At 36.6% G+C, this 20,419-nt stretch overlaps 1 protein-coding gene across 1 annotated transcript; it reads left to right on the forward strand.

The window, feature by feature from the left end:
- The first annotated feature begins 1,324 nt into the window (after positions 1–1,324).
- wls (Wnt ligand secretion mediator) lies at positions 1,325–20,212 on the forward strand. The gene is made up of 12 exons (XM_058759756.1): positions 1,325–1,590; positions 3,946–4,221; positions 10,992–11,116; positions 11,322–11,483; positions 11,834–11,970; positions 14,926–15,094; positions 15,297–15,394; positions 15,525–15,588; positions 15,847–15,990; positions 16,556–16,639; positions 16,729–16,882; positions 19,269–20,212. The coding sequence occupies exons 1-12, from the start codon at positions 1,485–1,487 to the stop codon at positions 19,376–19,378; spliced, it is 1,629 nt and encodes a 542-aa protein (XP_058615739.1). The 5' UTR covers positions 1,325–1,484; the 3' UTR covers positions 19,379–20,212.
- The last annotated feature ends 207 nt before the right edge of the window (positions 20,213–20,419 follow it).

The following is a 20,419-nucleotide window of genomic DNA, read 5'->3' on the forward strand; positions in this document are numbered from 1 at the left end:
AAATATTGCGGTTTCCACAAAAATATTAAGCAGCACAATGTTAATAAAACACACACATTTATAATAATAAGAAATATTTCTCAACCACCAAATCAACGTATTAAAATGATTTCTGAGAGATAATGTGACACAGTGAAGACAGTGAAGACTATCTTATCTGTTGTACTCCTCGGTTAGACTTTAAACAGGATCACTGGAATTGAATCATGGGTGTTGTTCGAGTCAAACCAAACTAGATCACACAACACCACTGTTCTCTTTTGCTATGTACAGTACCTGCTTTCTCTAGACAACCTAGTATCTCTAGAATGCCATATTTATCACAAACCAAGCATGTCTTTGACATCACCATCATGATATGATGCACATTCAGGTTTTAAATGAATTTCTACAGCAAAAATTTATATTTTTCTTTTTTTTTCTTTCAAAGAATCAGCTGAGAGTATGTGCATGATGACTCTCCTGTATTGAGGCCATCCTGTGTCATTCTCTTGAGATCTACAGCTCTTTTTTTTTTCAGATGTGAAAATGTGTTCGTGCAGCAGCCTGCTCCTACTAAATGATACATTGCTTGACTCAACATAGCTGCTGACCAAAAACTCAGAACTGGTAATGGACAGGGCTAGAAAAAGAAAGCAATGCTTCGTCTTCAGTAATATTCTGGAAAACTGTGATCAACCTTCTTGTTCAGATTGGAGAAGGTCTTTGAATGTCGTCTGATTTCAAAATTTTCACACGTGGTGATACACAAGGAAGCACTCTGAAAAACTGAAACAGTAATAATTTAAAAAGAGTGGCTTGAAACTGTAACGGTTAAATAAAAACCATATCCATATAACCACACCTACAGTTGGAACAGCAACACAAGGCTAAAATGAAGCAGGTCTGTCCTATTGTCACATTTTGCATGCCAGCTGGGGAGTCTCTCAGTCTCTCTGTTGCCTTCAGCACAATCTGAAAAATTTATAGAATAGCATAATTTTAGCCACATAGCTAAAAGCTTGCCAGTGAATGGAAAAAGTATGGAAAAAGGAAATTTTCTGTTGCAGCTTTGCAGTATTTAAACGTGAAAAGCATTCTTAAAAATATAATAATAATAATATCTATTGGTATTAGTAATGTATTATTATTATCATCATCATCATTTCAGAAAATGATTTGTTGAGAATGTCACAGATTAGAATAAAATGACAAATACGTTTTGTATTAAGAAGCCGATAAAAAGCTTGAAGTTTTGTGCATTTGGCAAGAGTCTGGTGTGACGTCACGTGCATTCTTCTCGTCTGAGTTCCTGATGCGGGGTGGGTCACGTGGTCATTCCCTTTTCCCTATAGTTCCCTAGGAAGAGCGCAACACAGGCAGTTCACCAGGGTTTGAGACACAGCCTGTGTCGCGCTCTCAATCTCGGACAGCGCACTGGTCCACCTGGATGCGGTGACTTTCGTTCCTTTGCATTCAATCCTAACAGCAGAGACACTTTGAAAATGGCTGGAGCAATTATTGAGAATATGAGCACCAAAAAGTTGGTGATTGTGGGAGTAATTCTCCTTTTATTCCAAGCGTTCTCCTTTATGGTCGGAGGACTGATTGGTGAGTAGCTACTTTTACAAATCCTCCTAGATGTATTAGTTTAGGCTTTGTTGGCTTTTACTAAACAGTGTGTTGCCATTCGTTCTGGTGTGCAACATTATGTGGTTTTTAGGGAGAAAAGAGAGTCTTGTTTGTGTTCTAGGACGGAGTGAAAAGTTGCGGAATGGCTTTGTTACAGTAGTGTCAAAGATGGGCGCTTATTTTCACCCGTCGACTGGTGCAGTCTTTGTGCTGCTGCTTTCAGCGTTCCGCCTGTAAGTTTGAGAGCAGATCAGACAGACGCAACATTGATTTTTACTCGCTACTTCTGCGCCTTGATGTCTCTTGTTTGTCCCCGGTCCCGGAAAAAATGCTATGAAAAACTGTACGGAGAAAGGCTTGTTTAAACCAACTTGAGCTTTTATTATAATATTGTGAAGTGTCTTCCATATTTACTTTGTTTTTTTTAAAACAACTTTTAATTAATCTTCAAAGATAGTTCTTAATGTTTCCATTGCAGAGCAGACAAATAATACAATTCAGGGAAAACCTTAGTAGCCTACATTAAGAAATGTTATAGACAAACAAAGGACGAAGTTAGCAATGAAGTATGTTGTATATTACAAGCATTATTTGCTCATTTTAGTCAATTAATTTGTACCAGTCTTGTATTCTGTTGTTAAATCCAGTCTTTCTACTTCTCATCAGCCAATAAAGGGTTAAACGAGGTGCATCTCTAGAACTTTTCTTTGATCTCACATCTGAACAGACAACCCCTCCTCTGTGCCCACAGGCGTTCCTCAGTTTGCATCGACCTCACCAGTGTTGCTTTGTGCCCTTTTTTACAGAAGCTATGAAATATTCCCTTCTATCTTAAGGCTTGAGTGTTTATTTCCAAGTAGGTTGTTTCATTTGGCACCTCTTGGAAAGACCGTTTTGTCCTAGTCCACTTCTCCTCTTTGCAACCTCTGATTTTGATAGGAAGGGAATCAATTTTTGGTCTCCTGCAGAATGTGGGATGAATGGTGATAAATTAGCTTGCTTTGGCTATTCTTGCCTGTGATTGATTTAATGAAGCAGGATTCCTTTGTGTTTGTTCGGTGGTTGGTGGCAGCCAGGGTAATTGAGTAGAAAGGCGCGCTGCTTCCCCTGTTATTGGACATCTTAAACACGGCATGAGGTCACTGGCCCGAAAGGCGACTATTATTTTGAGGAGAGTTTGTTCCTAGGATTGTGGGTCAGTGAATAATTGAACTCGGAGAGGTTTAGTACAGCTAATTTTGTTTACTTAGTATATTTCAAAGGAACAGGTTTGTACCAAGCAAATGTGAGCAGAGCAATTAAAAGGCCCAACCATTAGCTTTTTAGATATTATTAACATTTTTAATTGTACTGTTACTCAGTTATATTGAATGAAATCCTGATAAACACTCCTGAAATAGAGACTAAACCTGAATAGTGTCCTCAAGCTATAGGCTGGTTCACATTATCTCGCGCTTCCTGGTCATTTGCACGCTTTAGATGTCCTTGATGACCCAGGAAGGGTTCTATTGACTCATACTTGACAAACTACCAGGACCAGCCTTCTGAATGGTCGAGGAAGCCTGTTCATACTTTCTTATGCTAATGGCCCCCTCTTAGTAAGGATATGTCAGAGAGTCACTTTGCGAGTCTTGTATTCATTGTCTAGACATTTGTGTTTCATTTATATATGCCATTCAAAAGCTTGGGGTCAGTAAGGTGTTTTCTGTCTTTTTTTTTTTTTTTGAAAAAGTCTCTTATGCTCATCAAAAAACAGTAATATTGCAAAATATTATTACAATTTAAAATAATTGTTTTCTGTTTTTAAAGTAAAATGTAATTTCTTCCTGTGATTTTCAGCAGCCATTATTCCAGTCTTCAGTGTTACATGATCCTTCAGAAGTCATTCTAATATGCTTATTATCATTGCTAAAAGTTGTTTTTATAGATTATTTAAATGAATACAAGGAATGACATTTATTTAGCTATCTAAAATTCTTTACTGTCACTTTTAATCAATTTAATGTATTCTTGCAGGAAAGTATAATTTACTGCTGTTTTCACTGCATTTTAAATTTTTTTTTTTTTTTTTTTTTAAAGTATGAATTTCAATTTTTAAAACCAGCTGTTTGCAATTTATGTAAGATTTATAAAATATGTCTAAAATAAATTTAAGTAAAATTCTATGCTCTGTGATTCAAAAAATCTATTTTTTGTATTCCTATAAAATAAATAGGAGATATTTTTCTTGTTATGTCCTGTCTATGTAGTCATGTGCAAAATATGTGAATCAGTACATTATTATTCTTTATTCCCAAGCTATTCTTAAACCGATATTCAAATATATTTCTGTAGCTCCGAGCCCCACCACTGCCGTCCATTACCTGGCCACCAAGTGTGTGGACACTGTGAAGACCCACCATAAGGGCTCCAAGTGGTTCATGCCATGGGGCCCCGACCAGTGCAGCAAGATCAGAGACTTTGATGAGGCCATGGCCAAGAGAATCGAGGCCAACAACATTGTTTTTGCAGTCCACATTCCACTGCCCAACAGAGAGATGAGTGCCTGGTTCCAGTTCATGTTGGTTATCCTCCAGTTTGACATTGCCTTCAAAATGCAAAACCAGATTGGTGAGTAAAAAAGAGTGTTATTGTATGTGTTTGAGGTTGTAATGTAATGTGCACCTCCTGTGCCCCCAAACCCCCATGAACATGACATCACTATATGGTTTATAAGCTTATATGAACATCGCTGTTGTGTCGAAAGTGTAGGAGGGGACACATGAACACCCAGAGGAATTTCCCATTCTATTCACTCAAAAGTAGATTGGATTTCTCACATGCTGTGAGAGGACTAACAATGATGGATGGCCTGTTTTCTCACTGTTGTGGTTGGAGCCTGAAGGACCTCAATGAGGATTAAGTCAGCACGCAGGTAGGGGGGGAACTGCTCAAGGCTTTAACACAGACAATTGGAGGATAATAAATAGGAATGTAGTCCTCCCATCTGATTTGATTGCCATTTGAGAATTAAGAGACACCAATCAAATTTTAAAGATTAAATAAATATCTCCAGTATAGTTTTATCTCATTAGATTTACATTCCATCACCATTTTCTATTTAAATCGGGTTCCTTTTCACAGTTTTTCTTGATTTGTCAAGTTAATGTGTCTTTGTTTGAACCTGATGGGTTCCGGCCGTGTGGACCTGCATAGCACTGTTGCCATTTAAAATCATCTGGCTGTGGGAGGGTGGGGATCTGGAACGGCTCCAAGTCTGCCCTTTCAAAGACAGGATTAAGCGGATAACACTGGCCACTAATGAAGAGCCATTGTCGAGCTAGAGCAGTCTGGGAAAGTGATCGGAACGTCTGCTCCTTCTAGCAGCAGGAGCACCTTTGCTGGCTATTCAAGTCTTGAGAAATGTAGGAGGAGTTTTTTGGTTCCTTAACACATTAACTAGTGCTAGTGTGGAAGCTACCATGGTCGTGTTATGTACCCCACCCTGAAGCACGTGCTTGTGCATAAAGTAGGGGAAAAAAAACTTTTTTTTTTTTTTACCTGTTTGGCACAGCATTCTCAAGTGCCTTTACTGCAGATCTTTGCATTATTACTTATGCATTCAGCACTTGAATAACCATTTTTGTGCAGTTCAGGGTTTTGTAGCACAATCTGGAACATGTTCACCTAGAAGATCATCCTCAGCCAGATGTTATGTGTTTACCGTAAGTCTTGTGTGATCTTCTGCCAGCTGCTTTTCTGTGTATCCTGTTCTCCGAGCAAGACCTCACAGAGTGTCAGCAGTCTTACTAATAAGGTCCTATCAGGAATTCATTTGGCACTCAGCATTTCACAATGAAAAAGTAACATATTGCACAGTGAGAGAGAGGTATGTTCATGTTACTTCTTAATTACTGTTGGCACAGTGGCAGTGTTGGGGGTAATGCATTACAAGTAACATCAGATTATTTTTTTCAAGTAACTAGTAAAGTAACGCATTAATATTAAATATCTGATTTATTTTTTTCAGGCAACACCAGTCAATTTCTTTTCCCATTTATTGACTGACAGTTCTCCTGTCCCCATGTTAGTGCAGATAAGTGCAGAGGTGTTGTGTGTGCTGTGTAAACATGATGCTTACTGTAGTTCTAGACCAAATGTGAACATGCATGTACTCCTCTCAAAAGACAGATTCAGTATTGCTCAAAATAAATAAATACAGTGAAATGCAAACTCAGAATATGATACAAACCTGAAATAATTACATGTTAAATAACACTAATATAGTGTCTTTGCTGCTGACCTTAGATGATCCAATTCAACCATACTAATAAGCAAAAATTACTTTAGATAAACATAACATGTTTCTTTTTTTTAAATTGCTAAAGAGTGTTGAACTTTCTTCTCCTGCATATTTTTATTCATGCAATCCACAATGGCAGTATAGCTGAAAGGTTTGTTTGAGCTGCACCCTCTACTCAGATGTGAATTTACATTTCCTTCAGCCTGAGGCTTATTCATTTCACTTTTGGTGTGAAAGTGCTTTTACATTTGCCCAAAATAGAACTTATGTAAAAAACATAAAATGTAAAAAAAAAAAACAAGCAATCCCAGCACAGGAGAAACACAAAATGTAAAGCAATGGATTTTTCCATAAAAAGTAACTCAATTAGTTGAGTTATATGCAATGTTGTAATGCATTACTTTTAAAAGTAACTTGCCCCAACATTTGCTTTGCATTCACCAATGTGCAATTTATAAACACATTTTGTTACCAAATCTCTCTTTTCTAGTTCTTTTACCACTCAAAATGTAAAATGGTAATTTTGACACATTGCTTAAAAAGGTATTTAAACACAGAAATTTTTAATAGGTGCAATGTAACTAAGAGCGCTATAAACTAATGCATATTTCGAGTCTCTGATTTAAAAGTGAAATGTTTACATTTGTTTACAGTGATACATTTGGAATTATTACCGAAGTTTTGATGAAAATTAACTTAATAATTTGTGCTGTTAGTTAGTACTGTTTCCAACAAAACTTGTATTAAACTAGAGTTTAAGATATGATACACTACCATTAAAAGGTTTGAAGTTAGTAAGATGTTTTTGAAAAATAATAATACTTTTATTCAGCAAGAATCCAGTAAATTGATCAAAAGTGACAGTACAGACTTAAAATGTTGCAAAAAGATTTTGAAAAAAATGTCAGTTTCCACAAAAATATTAATCGGCACAGCAGTTTTCAACATGGATAAAATTAAATGTTTCTTGCGCATCAAATCAGCATATTAGAATAATTTCTGAAGATAATTTATGTGACACTAAACACTGAAGTAATGGTTGCAAAAAATTCCTCTTTGCCATCCCAGATATATAATTATATATTTTTTTTAATATTAAAAAATTACATTAGCATATGGTTATTTTAAATTGTAACTATTTTGCAATATTACTATTTTTACTGTTTTTCTGGTCGAATAAATGCAGCCTTGTTTAGTGTAAGAGACTTAATTAAAACCTTTCAACAGTAATGTATATTGTAGCATAAACCCATCATAATTGTCTGAATTCTTTAGATTACTCCATTTTTCCTCACTAGTAGTAAATATAAGTAAATTTTTTTTTACCTTGCTTGTTCTGGTCAAGGCAACCAAGGCATGTATTTATTTAATACATTAAATAAATATCCAAATCAGTCATTTCTTTATACTACATTGCTCCTCTCACCACAGCACAGATTCTGCAGACTTTGGCCAACCAACTTGGTGCCGGCGCTGTTCGGTGACATCATCAGAATTGTGTGTTACAGCGCCAAGTTTTGTAGTTTGTAATATTTTCTAAAACAAATTGTCATCTAAATATATGAGGCTAGAAAATGCTGGCTAAACAGAAATATGCAAATAAAATAATGCAATGCAAATAAATAAAACGGTGTAATTCTGCTCACAAGACATTTACAGAATCCCTGTATACCTACATTTTTACTTTCCTGGAAGTTCAGGCTATCCTAATGGATCACATGACCATCACCAGGATCACCAGTCCCTCTGCCTCCTATTCAGTGGAGTGCTGTTGGTTCTCTCTTTCTTGTCTCTCTGGCCCAAGCAGCACAGTTTGGCCGGTCTCCAGCAATAACACAGCTGTTGAAATGGCTTAGTCGCCAGGGTGATGCGCGCTGCGCCCGGGCGGAATGTTTGTGTGTGCTAAGCTGACATTCAAAGCTCTTTGGCACAGCCGCTCGTAGGTGGGGGCCACTGCAGACACACTGGAGGAGAGAGGATTGGGCTAATAATGTCTGCCGCTCTCTCCCTCTCTGTTCCTCCTGCCCCTCCCCCCATAAAGCTCAGCCTTCCATGTGCAGGAATTCTCTTTAGTGCTCTCCAGCTTGTTTCATAACACAAAAAGGATCTCTTTAGAGAAGTGAAGTGGAACTCACAAGACTGTGCAAAGCGATCTAAACCACCCAGATCCCTTTCCCAGATACCTCTTGCTTTCACAAAGCTCAGGAGTTTCAAAACCACATGACTCTGTAATACTTAGACAATCCCTCATGCCAAGTTGAACCTGTTTTTTGGTCTATGTGAATTTGACAACCTGGTCTCATGGCATAAACGTACCTGGGAGCACTTTTTAGCGAGACCGTTTTTACGTACCTTACTGCACGTTTCGCCGCAGTTTCATAGAGAAATGTCCACTGAGTGGCGCTAAAACAAATATCCGGGGACCATCGCTAAAAATTAATGCTCTATTGTGTTGGAAATATGCCCTACACAAAACCCAACCCTAAAGCTACCTGATAGTGCTGACAAATGCAAAATTTATATAAAAACGCATTTGTTGATGCAACCATGCTATTTGAACATCCTTGTATGCCGATTTGAACTGTTTTGTCGAACCGTAGTCTCACAGGATTCGAACCGGAGCTCCTCAGCTCTCAAATACGTTTCCGTACTCCGTGAGCTACCGAACAAACATACCGGTTATGAAAACCCATCGATATGAAGCTGGATATGTGTGATGCTAATGTTCAAAAGCATCGGTTTTCAAATCTCCCAACATTTTAATATTGTTTTGAAGTCATAACAGGTTTTTCCTCAAGTAATTGTGCGAAAATTATGCTTTATTAATCGAAACTCTCTGTAAATTTGTGTGAAAAGGAATAAAAGGCATCGGAGTTTTACTGCCTCCTAGTGTTCACTTTTTGAAACTGCAGTGATATGTACTTATTGGTACATATTTCGTGTCTCGCTAAAAAGTGCCCCATCTCTTGTAATCAGAGTAAGTTACCTTTTAAAATACTCGTAATCAGACTACAGTTACTTTTTATGGATTACATATTCACACAATAGCAATAAATTATTCATAATTCATTGATTCTCCCTAATTTCTCTTTTTCATCTTTTAAATTTTCCTTTCTAAAATAGCCTAGCGATTATGTACATATTATATATGTGTATATACAGTCCAGTTTTGTAGACATTCACACAAAGGTCAGGTGGCGACAGCATTTGAACACTGGATTTACAAAAATCATTTCAGGTTTAAGAAGGGTTTCAACATTGCATCAACTAGGCTACTGATGAACACATTCATTTTTATTTGAATTATTACTCTGTAGGTTTTTTAACCATGTATTATAAATTATAACTAATTAAAATGCACATTCACGTTATTTCTTAGTTGTATGTAATGCAGGCATTCCAAAACCTTTTGTCATCTAAACCTTATTCACCAAATATATTTGCTTTAAGTACCCCTTAGATTTGAAAATAAATATTTCAATAATTAACACATTTGCATGTTCACAGTTTCTTTGATGTTAATTAATGATCACATTGCATGCAGGTAAATAAAAATATTTCACCTTTTTTTAGTAAGTGTTTTATTTAAAACAAAGACTATAGAAATGCAAAGACTGTTCTCTCCTATACTTATGAATGGGAGAAAGCGCAACGCGCAATATGGAGGATTAGTCCCACATTCTAAATGAAAGAGCCAAATTTTCCATAGAAACCTGACTAGACCAGTCAATGCACATGCGCAGTCAAAAGCACGTTATGACTCCGCGTGCACATTGCTTGGTCTAGCCTGAAAAATAAGCTTTTTAAACCCTATTTGAGCATAAGAAACAACATTCATGGGGCAATTAATTTCAGATTTTTGTTGCTGATCTGACATGTAATTGAATTGTGAGTTCAGCGAGCAGTTTTTGAGATTTCAGGATTCCCCCATTTATTAAGATAGGTCTTGAACGAGCTGCCCAGAGGCGTTGCAAATATGGCCGCCAAGTGAAGAGACTTTCCTCGAAAGAGAGTTCAAATAAAAAAATATAAATAAAAAAAGAAAGGGAGTTTGTTTTAAAATGATTTATTTTCATTAAATTTTTTTATGATTTAATTAATGGTCAGCTTTTCATTAAACTCACAACCCCTCTGCAGTTCCTTTACGAACCCTAGTTTGGGAAACCTTGATGTAATATAATGTTTAATGCACTTCATGTTGTAAATTACAATGAATGGAACAAGTTTTCTTACTCTTTGCATTTTTTTACATCATTATGGTACAAGATAATGCTATTTAAATCAATGTGATAAACGAGTTAAATCAAAAGTAATCCGATTATATTACCTAAAATGTGTAATGTAACGGATTACGTTATTGACTACAATTTTTGTCATGTAATCTGGAATCGGTAACGGATTACAATTTATAAGTAATCTACCCAGCTATGTATAATATGCCTGCTGATATGTTGAAACAGGTGTGTGTGAGGTTATGATGAACTCGGATAGGGTGTACATAGATAAAATGACTCTTAGGTTACCTTGAGCTACTTTTAGCCACACTGTGATGACAAAAGAGTTATTCATGAGAATGCTATGGGATGTCGTAAATCTGTCATTTTACATGTCTGCATTCGGCCTTGTACATAAGTCCAATATTGTTCTTCAGTCAGCGGGTGCTCATTTAATTTCCCAGATGTCAAGGTTTTGAAAAGATAAGAGTTCACTCAAAAATGACCTGCAATGATCATTTACTCACCCTCTTGTTGTTGTGTCTTATGTGACCCCCCCCCCCCTAATTTTAAAGGCCAGTTCAGACAGTAATAGAGCAAAATCTTATTGTTTATGTACTTTTTCATTCATTCTTGACTCATGCTTAAAAAAAAAAAAAAAAAAAAAGGGCAATCGGAATCGACCCAGTTGGTTGTTTAAAAAAAGACTGGAGATCAGAATCGCGAGTCAGTCGACAAATAAGGTTATTTACGAAGGCTTTAAAGAAGATAATCAGTTAAGAAGAAAATAGCAGTTATTATAATGCAGCAACTATTACTGGTTATAGTGCATTATCTTTCTGATATATCAGACTGAATTATGTGTGTTCTTTCTTGGCGTGTAGACAATGGAGCTTTGGTCACCATGGATGTTGGTCTGGCCTACAGAGACAGCACTCTGAGTGAGTGGACTGAGATGGCCCATTCTATAGAGCATCGCAAACTGAGCTGCAATTTCACTGCAACAAAGGTAAGCACGCAAGTTAATTCTGACCCATAACAAATCCCTTACTGATAGTGTTAAGGCCATTTTTCAAGGTAGGGCAGAGACTTCAGTCTCTGTAAACGCTGTATACTATAGGGAGCAAGTTCATTGTACCTTGAATAGCTCTGTATTCAGCTTTGTTTTCTTTTAACATTTTCAAAACCTCACCAGAATCTCTTTTTATTGTCAGACTTATGAGAACGAGGGGCGCTACTATGATTGTGACCTGTTGCCCTTTATGGAGGTTGGCAGTGTGGCCCATAAGTACTATCTTCTCAACATCCGATTACCTGTTAATGAACGCAAAAAAGTCAACATCGGGATTGGGGAAATCAAAGACATCCGTCTGGTGGTGAGTCTTCAGACAATACAGAATGTGTGCTGGGACTTTAATTAAATGCAGTCATAGGATGCACATTTACTCAGAGTAATGCAAGCAGTTTTGTTTGAGCCTTGTTTGCATGGGAGCATTTTGGCCCGGTCTCGGCTTGTTATAATTGGCACACACTTTTGGACAGGGCAATGGTTATACAAATGTCAGTGGACTGAACATGTCTGGATTGCATCACCTCTTAATCTTCACTTCTGTTTAGCTTACTCCTATTATTTGGCTCTCAGCAAACAACCATACCCATCAATTAAGTGCTCTTAATGTGTTTCTTGTGATGTCACTGTAATTTCCCTCTCAATGTAACTTTCCAGAGCATTCATCAAAATGGTGGCTTCACCAAGGTTTGGTTTGCCATGAAGACGTTCCTTACTCCCAGTGTCCTCATTATCATGATCTGGTACTGGAGGAGAATCACCCAGATGACCAGGCCACCTGTTCTCCTGGAAAAGTAAGATTGTTATGCTTCAGTCACTTCTTTGAACTGGTCTGCTAGATCAAGGCCACAGTCACACAACAGGAGAATATGATTGTCGTTACTGTATTTGAGTACTTAATACGGTTACATTCAGACTGTTTGGTTACTTATGGGATTGACAACCCTATTCTATAACTGAACTCCCATCAGTGGACTTTCATGACTCAGAACTGTATTTTAAGCAAAGCCATGCTGTGTGAACTGAACCATACTGGACAACTACTTGTCACATCTAGCATGGGTTTTCATTTTTCAATTTATGGTTTCTGTAACTTGCATACAGAAAAGCAGATATGAGCAGTGTGTCATGTGAAATTTTAGATCCTGTCCTATCAGTTTTGTGGTATGCATCCATCGCAAATGCTCCACTTTTTCCTGAGGTATAAATCTGCCTTAAGATTCTCACCGAATCTTAAGATTTTCCAGAATAAATTTAGCCTCAATTGAACTTTTGTTGTGTCAAATGTGATAAGACTTTGCAGTTTGCAAATGTCACCTTATTTGAGATTTACTTTAGTTGCTGTTGCTATGATTACAGATAGTAGTCACAAATAGAATATGGGCTTGACTTCAGTTGTATGCAGCCTACAAATGCGACCTTCGGAGGATGCAGCCTTCCGTTTGAGAAACGGCCACTCGGTTCAGTTCATGGATCTCCCTCCTAATGAGCTGATGATCTGAATCAGGTGTGTTAAATAAGGGAGACACACAAAATGTGCAGAGCAGTGGGTCCCCAGGACCAGGATTGAAAACCACTGATTTAGATTATTTTAGTGACATTTTTTGTAAGGGGGTTGCCAGGGTGTTGCTATTTGGTTGAAAGAAAAAGCTTGTAAGAAAGAGGGGTTATGAGTTGTTTTTACAGTATTACTGTGTGGTTGCTTGGGTGTTCTGGGTTGATAGCTAGGTTCTAGGTGCTTTCTTACTGGTCCAAGTCAAATAAGTCCTCCCCCAAGTCTGCGACTATTCTGGTCTAGAAATATTGCTCAGAGTCAGGATACTCCTTCAGTTTATATTTATGGGATTGTCTATGGGACAGTGTATGTCTGAACCGTTTTAGATATTAATTATGTGTACAGCATGCAGAAAATTTAAATTCTGAGAAATGAGTAACAGTGATAGTGATGTTTGCCTTAGAAAAACACTAAAATCGACTTTGAAAACACTTTAAAATTAATGAAGGAATCAAAATGGTGAAACATTTTTATTATCTTAATTTTTTTTTGCATTCGAGCATATCATAGACTCTTGTATGCAAAGCAACCTTAATTGCATTTAAGCTATGCATTTTATCAGTTCATTTGTTCATGTATTTCCTAAGAATCGAACCCATGTTCTTGTTGTTGCTAGCGCCATGCTCAGAGGTTTGAGCTACAGGAATGCATCTAACAATCAATTTCTCTATACAAAATATATTGCATTGTGAACAGTGTTTGATATTACACTATTTCAGTCAGATGGCTAAGATCTGATATTAACGAAAATGTATATTTCCTGATGGAAAAAGATTTCTTCAGGAAATATCACTTCCTGCTAATATTTCCTGAAGAATTCTCTTTCATAATTTAGTTTCATTTAAATTTTCATTTAGTTTCTTCCTTGCAAACTAAACACATGCACTAACCATCCATCTCTCACACGACTGCCTTTGCGCTAGACGTCCCAGCAGACAGGAAGCTCTCAAGCAGTTGTACTTTGTGCATCTTGCAGGAAGGATAATTATTTTTTCATGTTGTAAAAGCTTTTCCATAGCATGCTTTTTTTTAGAGCGTCAAGATGGGAACTTTTTTACGTTTCTGAGTGAGCTAAGAAATGTGACATGGGCTCCCACTGGTTTTCTTATTGGAATGATGCCAGAATGCTGCTTCATGCCAGTGAAACCGGCAGAGACGCTGTGTGTGAGTGAGTTACATGTTTCCAGGGAGCAGCTTCTTTTAGTTGACTTCATGGATGTGCGCTATCTTGCATTCTTGCTATTCACAGCTAACTTTGTATGCCCTTGTGTGTTTAAGAGCTCTTTCAAAAATACATAAATGCACTTCATACATGCAATGACTTAAATACATTGCATGTAGTAATTAAAATTATAATGGTGAAATATCAGACAAAGCTGACTTTTCTTTAGAAGCTATTACTCCAGTCTTCAGTATCACATGATCCTTCAGAAATCATTCTAATATACTGATTTGGTGCTCAAGAAACATTTCTTATGTGCTGCTTAATATTTTTGTGAAAACCTTGATACTTTGTTTCAGGATTCTTTAAATAACAAGTTCAATTTAATGTATCCTTGCCAAAAGGAGAATTTCTTTCTTTCTTTCTTTCTTTCTTTCAAAAACAAACAAAAAATCTCATTGACCCCAAACATTAAAAAGTACCTGAAAAATGCATCTAAAATATTAACATCTATTATTACTTTAACCTTTTTTTGAAAATGCTATAAAACCACATGAATACAGTGAGTACATTTGGTACGTGTATTCTAAACTAATGTTTTCAAATATATATTTTTTATTTTCTTTATTGTGAACTGTCTTGTCATTTCATATTGCAGTTTTACTTTTCGGTAGCTGAAAAGCTGCTTTGTTCACATTGCCAGTAAAAAAAAAAATGCACCTTCGTACCCTCACCAGAGTTGAACTCATGGAACATTCCCAGCATTCCAACACAATATGGTCTGTTTCTGTCCTGATTGGGCAGGCTGGAATGTGATTCATGTGTTTGAAGTCACATTCTACACCCCCTCACAGTCTCACCAAATTAGCTTGTCCCAGCATGCTTGCGTTTGAACACTAGAAAAAATTTAAGCTGACATGGAGCCAAATTTGTTTGACTTTATGTCTTGGTTCTATCGTACATTGGTTAAAAAAAGTGATCTTTACTGGTATATTGATAATGATCATATCTCTGTACGCTTTGTTCTTTTAGGATTATCTTTGCTCTGGGAATCTCCATGACATTCATCAATATCCCAGTTGAATGGTTCTCAGTGGGTTTCAACTGGACCTGGATGCTGCTGTTTGGTGACATCCGTCAGGGCATCTTCTACGCAATGCTGCTTTCTTTCTGGATCATCTTCTGTGGAGAACATCTCATGGTAAGAGCCACTTTCCTGTTTGTCCAAACAATGGAATACTAAGGGAGTGTTTGGATTTGTTGCAGAACCACTTTGCAGTTTTTTGTTAGACTAAACTAACTTAGTAAAACGAGCTACTGAATTGATTGCCATACTCACTCAATTTAATATAGTTTATTACTATAATGCATTTTTGTTGTGTGTGGTTTTTTTCCCCCTCAAGGACCAGACTGAGAGAAACCATTTTTCTGTGTACTGGAAGCAGGTTGGACCCATTGTCTTTGGCTCGTTCTGCTTGTTCATTTTTGATATGTGTGAAAGGTGAGCCAATGCTGAACTACCCTCATTCTTGGCATGAAGTAACTCACTTTAGTTTCCATCTAACTCAAGTTCTTTAGACCTTAGTAGCGCTGGGATCTTCATAAAAATACATTGCATTTGTTTTCTTCAGAGGAGTACAGCTGAAGAACCCCTTCTACAGTATCTGGGCATCAGATGTTGGGACAGAGCTTGCTGTATCCTTTTGACAGTGTGGGATGTTGGTACAAATGTTAATTAAAAGCCTTCAGTATGGCAACTGATGGTCAAATCCCTGCTTTCTTCATTTATGTATTATAATCATGCATCTTCCTTATGTGCCACATATGTTTGGACCAAACATATACTAAAGGCTTTAAGAGTAAATCTCAACCATATTGTTGCTGATTTCTATACTTCTGTGGTATAGTTTAGTCATATGCTTTAAGTTATCACTTTAACTGAGATTGGTGCAGATGGCCTTCATCATTGTAGCAGGAATCTGCGCATGTCTCTACTTCCTGTTCCTGTGCTTCATGGTGTTCCAAGTGTTCAGAAACATCAGTGGGAAAAGGTCGTCCTTACCTGCTATGACAAAGGCTCGTCGACTGCACTATGAGGTAATGTGTAACGTAGATAATGGTTGCATTTGTATGACTAATGCGCTTTCGGAAAACCCAAAAGACGTTTGTACAAACAAGTTTAGAAATTTGCTAAAAAGGTAGTTTATGATCATATACAGACTGCTGATTTATTACGAATTATAAAGTCCTAAATGCTGCAGCTAGATATATTTAAATGCACTTCCATTCAAACGTTTATGGTTGGTAAGATTTGTTGGTTCAGTCTTTTCTGTGTGCCAAGTAATTTAGTTTCACTTAAACTTTTCGGACTCTCATTTTAATATAACCTTGAATTTAGGTTGAAATGCAAATTGGTTGTTTGTCCATTTTTATTTATTAGTATTCTGACACTTGATTATTCTGTTTAACTGTTTACTTTTATATTTTACTCATTCAAATTGTGTTTGAATTGTCTGTATCTCAGGATATCAAAGTTCCTGAGATTCTTACAGTGCTCAAGAAACATTTGGTACTATCAGTGTTGAAAACAGTTGCGTAATATTTTTGTGGAAACCATGAAACACTTGAGTGTTTCTTGATTTTTTTTTTCTCTCTCATGTAGGGCCTCATCTTCCGCTTCAAGTTCCTGATGTTGGTCACATTAGCATGTGCTGCAATGACTGTCATCTTCTTCATCATTAGCCAGGTATGGATTAGTTGTGAGCTAAATCAGTTTCTACATGATATGTCACCGTAGATTGATTCATTCATATGGTTTTTGTTGTGTGTTAACAGGTGAATGAGGGTCACTGGCACTGGGGTGGCTACACGGTTCAGGTGAACAGCGCCTTCTTCACCGGAATCTATGGCATGTGGAACCTCTATGTATTTGCCCTCATGTTTCTCTATGCTCCGTCTCACAAGCGTTATGGGGATGAGCAATCAAGCGGTGAGACACTTGGACAGTAAAATTGTAAATAATTTGTATGACACCTGCAACTCTAATGGCAAAGGTTCTATGCAGACATGCTGCATATAATAGGTCATTATGCATTATAAGCCTCTATCAACCAACATCAAGGATGGTCCAGCTACAAGCACCTCACCAATCATCTTGGAATGGACATTATGGACACTGATCACAATCCTTCATTTATTTTATTTTGTCAAATTAATATTTGACTTGTACTAAACTTGCCTAATCTACAGTAGCATCAACATTTGGTTCAGACTCTGTAGCCAGAGGTGACCCCCTGACTTCAATAGCTAGTGATTCATTCACTGTGTAAAAGAGATTATTTTGCTGTGAAAGAGCCAAATGATAAAATACATCTATTTACAATATGATTTGTTGTAATAGACATTATTATCATTTGCATTTTTTACATGAATGATATATGCTATATATTATCATTTTTGTTTTTCAGAGGTGGCCGTTTGATATACTAGAATGGTTACTGCTAATGATCCAAAAAATAAGGCAAATTAAAGGTCTTTATTTTTTTGTCTGCAAGTTGTAAATGCATACAAATCTTTACACTGTACAAGAATGTGTGAGTTCACATACAAGGACCTGTTGATGACAGTTAAAACAGTTTTATTCTGCTGTGCACTATGGGGATATCAAGGGTTGAGAATCACTAGACAGTTATTTGATTGACGGCTGTCTTCTAACCAATAGTTTATAAATAAATGAAGGCCAAATTTGTGGTTTGGCACAGAATGTTGCATAAATGTTGCCTCTGTAGAGCATTGCATGGTTAGCATTAGGGTTATTTGGTTTACAAGCAAACTGAGACTACATTCTGAGGCACTCTCAAAACTGCTCAGTTTTTCTCATGAATAATGAGAAATGAATGTGTAAAACACTTATTTTAATTTTTTTTTTATTGTGCTGATTTGAAATGCACACGTTGTCTCAAAAAGATGTCTCAAGAGTCAGGCGGTGTTTTTTCATGTCTGCAGCACAAGGGTAATCACTACCTGCAGTCCTGTAAGGACATTCACTTAGCACCATGTTACACAGTCTCCTCGTGTTTAGTTTGTTTTAAGACGAGCACATCTTGATGCCAGGAAAGGGAGGGGCTTGCTTTGTTTTGTTTTTTTACTCTTTTTGGGGAAATGGGCCTCCTTGGCGGCAGTCGTTGTCTCTAATCTAGGCCAGGCTTCCTACTTGGGCTGGTCTAATGAAAACCATCAATATCTTGATGTCATGCTTGAAACTTTATGGTTTTCTGTCCCTGGATGGTGTTTATTGTGATGTTAGAATAGACATTCCGGAAATCTTCAAACATTAATTCAATGTTTCAGGCTTTGTTTTATGGGTTAAATTTGTATTTTTTTTTAAGTGCATGATGCAAAGAGGTAACAAGTGTCAGTCTCAGCTCTGTCTAAAATTTTGTTGACAACATATAGACAAATTGGTAGTAAATTGTCAGTCATATCCTCCTTAAATTCTCCTGTTATAATAATTTGAGTAAATGTATGAGCTGAAAATCTGTTTGACTTTACATTAATATTTACTTTTTATTTATAGATATTAATATTTTTTTATTTAGCAAGGATGCATTCAGTTGATCAAAAATTGCTGCATCAACATTTATAATGTTACACAAAGATTTGTTATTCTAAATCGGCATATTAGAATGTTATGTGACACTGACTAAATACTGGAGTAATGGCTGCACAGCATTTTAAAATATCTTAAAATAAAAATAATAATTTAAAAATGTATTATTATTGTTCTTCAGTGCATTTTTGATCAAATAAATGCGCCCTTGAGTTTAAAAAAAAAACATTAAAAAACTTACTTGTCCTAAACTTTTAAACTTTTTAATAGCCAGTAATAATGGCATAGGTTAGAAATGGTTGTGACAAAGTGCTTTCCTACTTTTAGTGCTTTTTTCCCCTTCTCTCCTGTGGTGAAATGGGCCCTACAGGCAGCAGTGGGCGTCTCTAATCTAGGCCAGGCTTCCTACTTGGGCTGGTCTAATGAAAACCATCAATATCTTGATGTCATGCTTAAAACTTCTTCATGGTTTTCTGTTCCCAAATGGTGTTTATTATGGCATATATACACTATGGTTATTTGTTCTTGACCTGATTGCAAACATAGTGGATCTTAATTTAGTATTGAAAAATTCTAGTACATCACACATGGTTTTCCATGTTTGTTCAGACTTGTGCTGCAAGAATTTTGGTGTATTTTTATTAAAAAAAATTTATGCTGAATTTATGACTGTTATCACCTGCTGTTCCTACCCTGTTATAATGATGTTAGTGTAAGTATTGATCAGTCTCTGATACATATTCCTCTGTTCTCATTTTCCATATAGCTGATCAAGCTGGAAACAGTGGTGAAGACATACAGTTGACCACCACCATCACACATGTGGACGGACCTACAGAGATCTACAAAATGACTGGCAAGGAAGCTCAAGAGTAACCATCACCTTTATTCAGGGTCCAACAAGAGTCTCAAAAGTTCAAACAATGCGCTTTTGCGTGTCCTGTGTGGTACCTGTCATTTCAAACACAGCCTCACAAATATTTAGTCCCTTTTTCGCTTATTGGCTTTCCGTTCCGCTGAGGTTCAGTCTAAAACATCTGCTTATGCCGAGCTGTAGAAAAACGGAGTTGCACACCATCTTGTGGGTACTGGGAGAAATTATGAAGTGTATCTCGTACTGTGGATAGGCAAAGGCACTGGTGTTTGCAAGGACCAATACATTGGAGGGAAAGGGAAACAAGGTCATTTCTTTTAATTATACAGCAATTGTTTGTTGTTTATGTATTCTGTAGCTGAGATCATTGTTTTCCCCTTTGATTTTGTAATCACAAAACAAGGAAGAAAAACTGTCAGCTTACTGTAGTTACGCAAATTTTTTTTCTCTCCAGTTGATCCTTTCTCATATGACTTCCTTAAACACTCCCTACCAAAAGTAAACACACCCATTGATTCTATAACGTCAATGACTGAGTTTAAACCAAGGTTTCTTAGAACAAGATGTGGATGTAAAGTGACATACAGATAGATTCATGTCCTTGTGTTCTGAATGGCAAACACTATGTTCATTGTTACAATGTAGAGATATATTTTTTATAAAGTGCTTATTTTCATCTGTTTGAAAGCATTAGTGGCTGTATTGTATCATTGTGTTGTAAAAAAAAAAAAAAAATCATTTTGAGATTTTCGATTGTATCGCATGGAAATTTAGGGTTTTTTTTTTTTTTTCATGCTTTTTATGCTAATTTAAATAATAAAAAACATTTTAGATTTGTTTGGTTAAAGGGACTTTGCTTAATATAACACTGGTGAACAGAAAGATGTGCTGCAGTATAAAAATACGTCATTTTATATATATATATATATATATGTATATACTTACAGATTTTATATAAGTAATATGAAGCAGAAAAAAAATCACCTCTTGCCCTAGTATACAATCTTGAATAGCTGACCCAACGTACCCAACAAGTAGCCTAT

The sequence above is a fragment of the Onychostoma macrolepis genome, chromosome 02 (assembly GCF_012432095.1).
Source record: "Onychostoma macrolepis isolate SWU-2019 chromosome 02, ASM1243209v1, whole genome shotgun sequence".
In the NCBI taxonomy this organism is placed as follows: domain Eukaryota; kingdom Metazoa; phylum Chordata; class Actinopteri; order Cypriniformes; family Cyprinidae; genus Onychostoma; species Onychostoma macrolepis.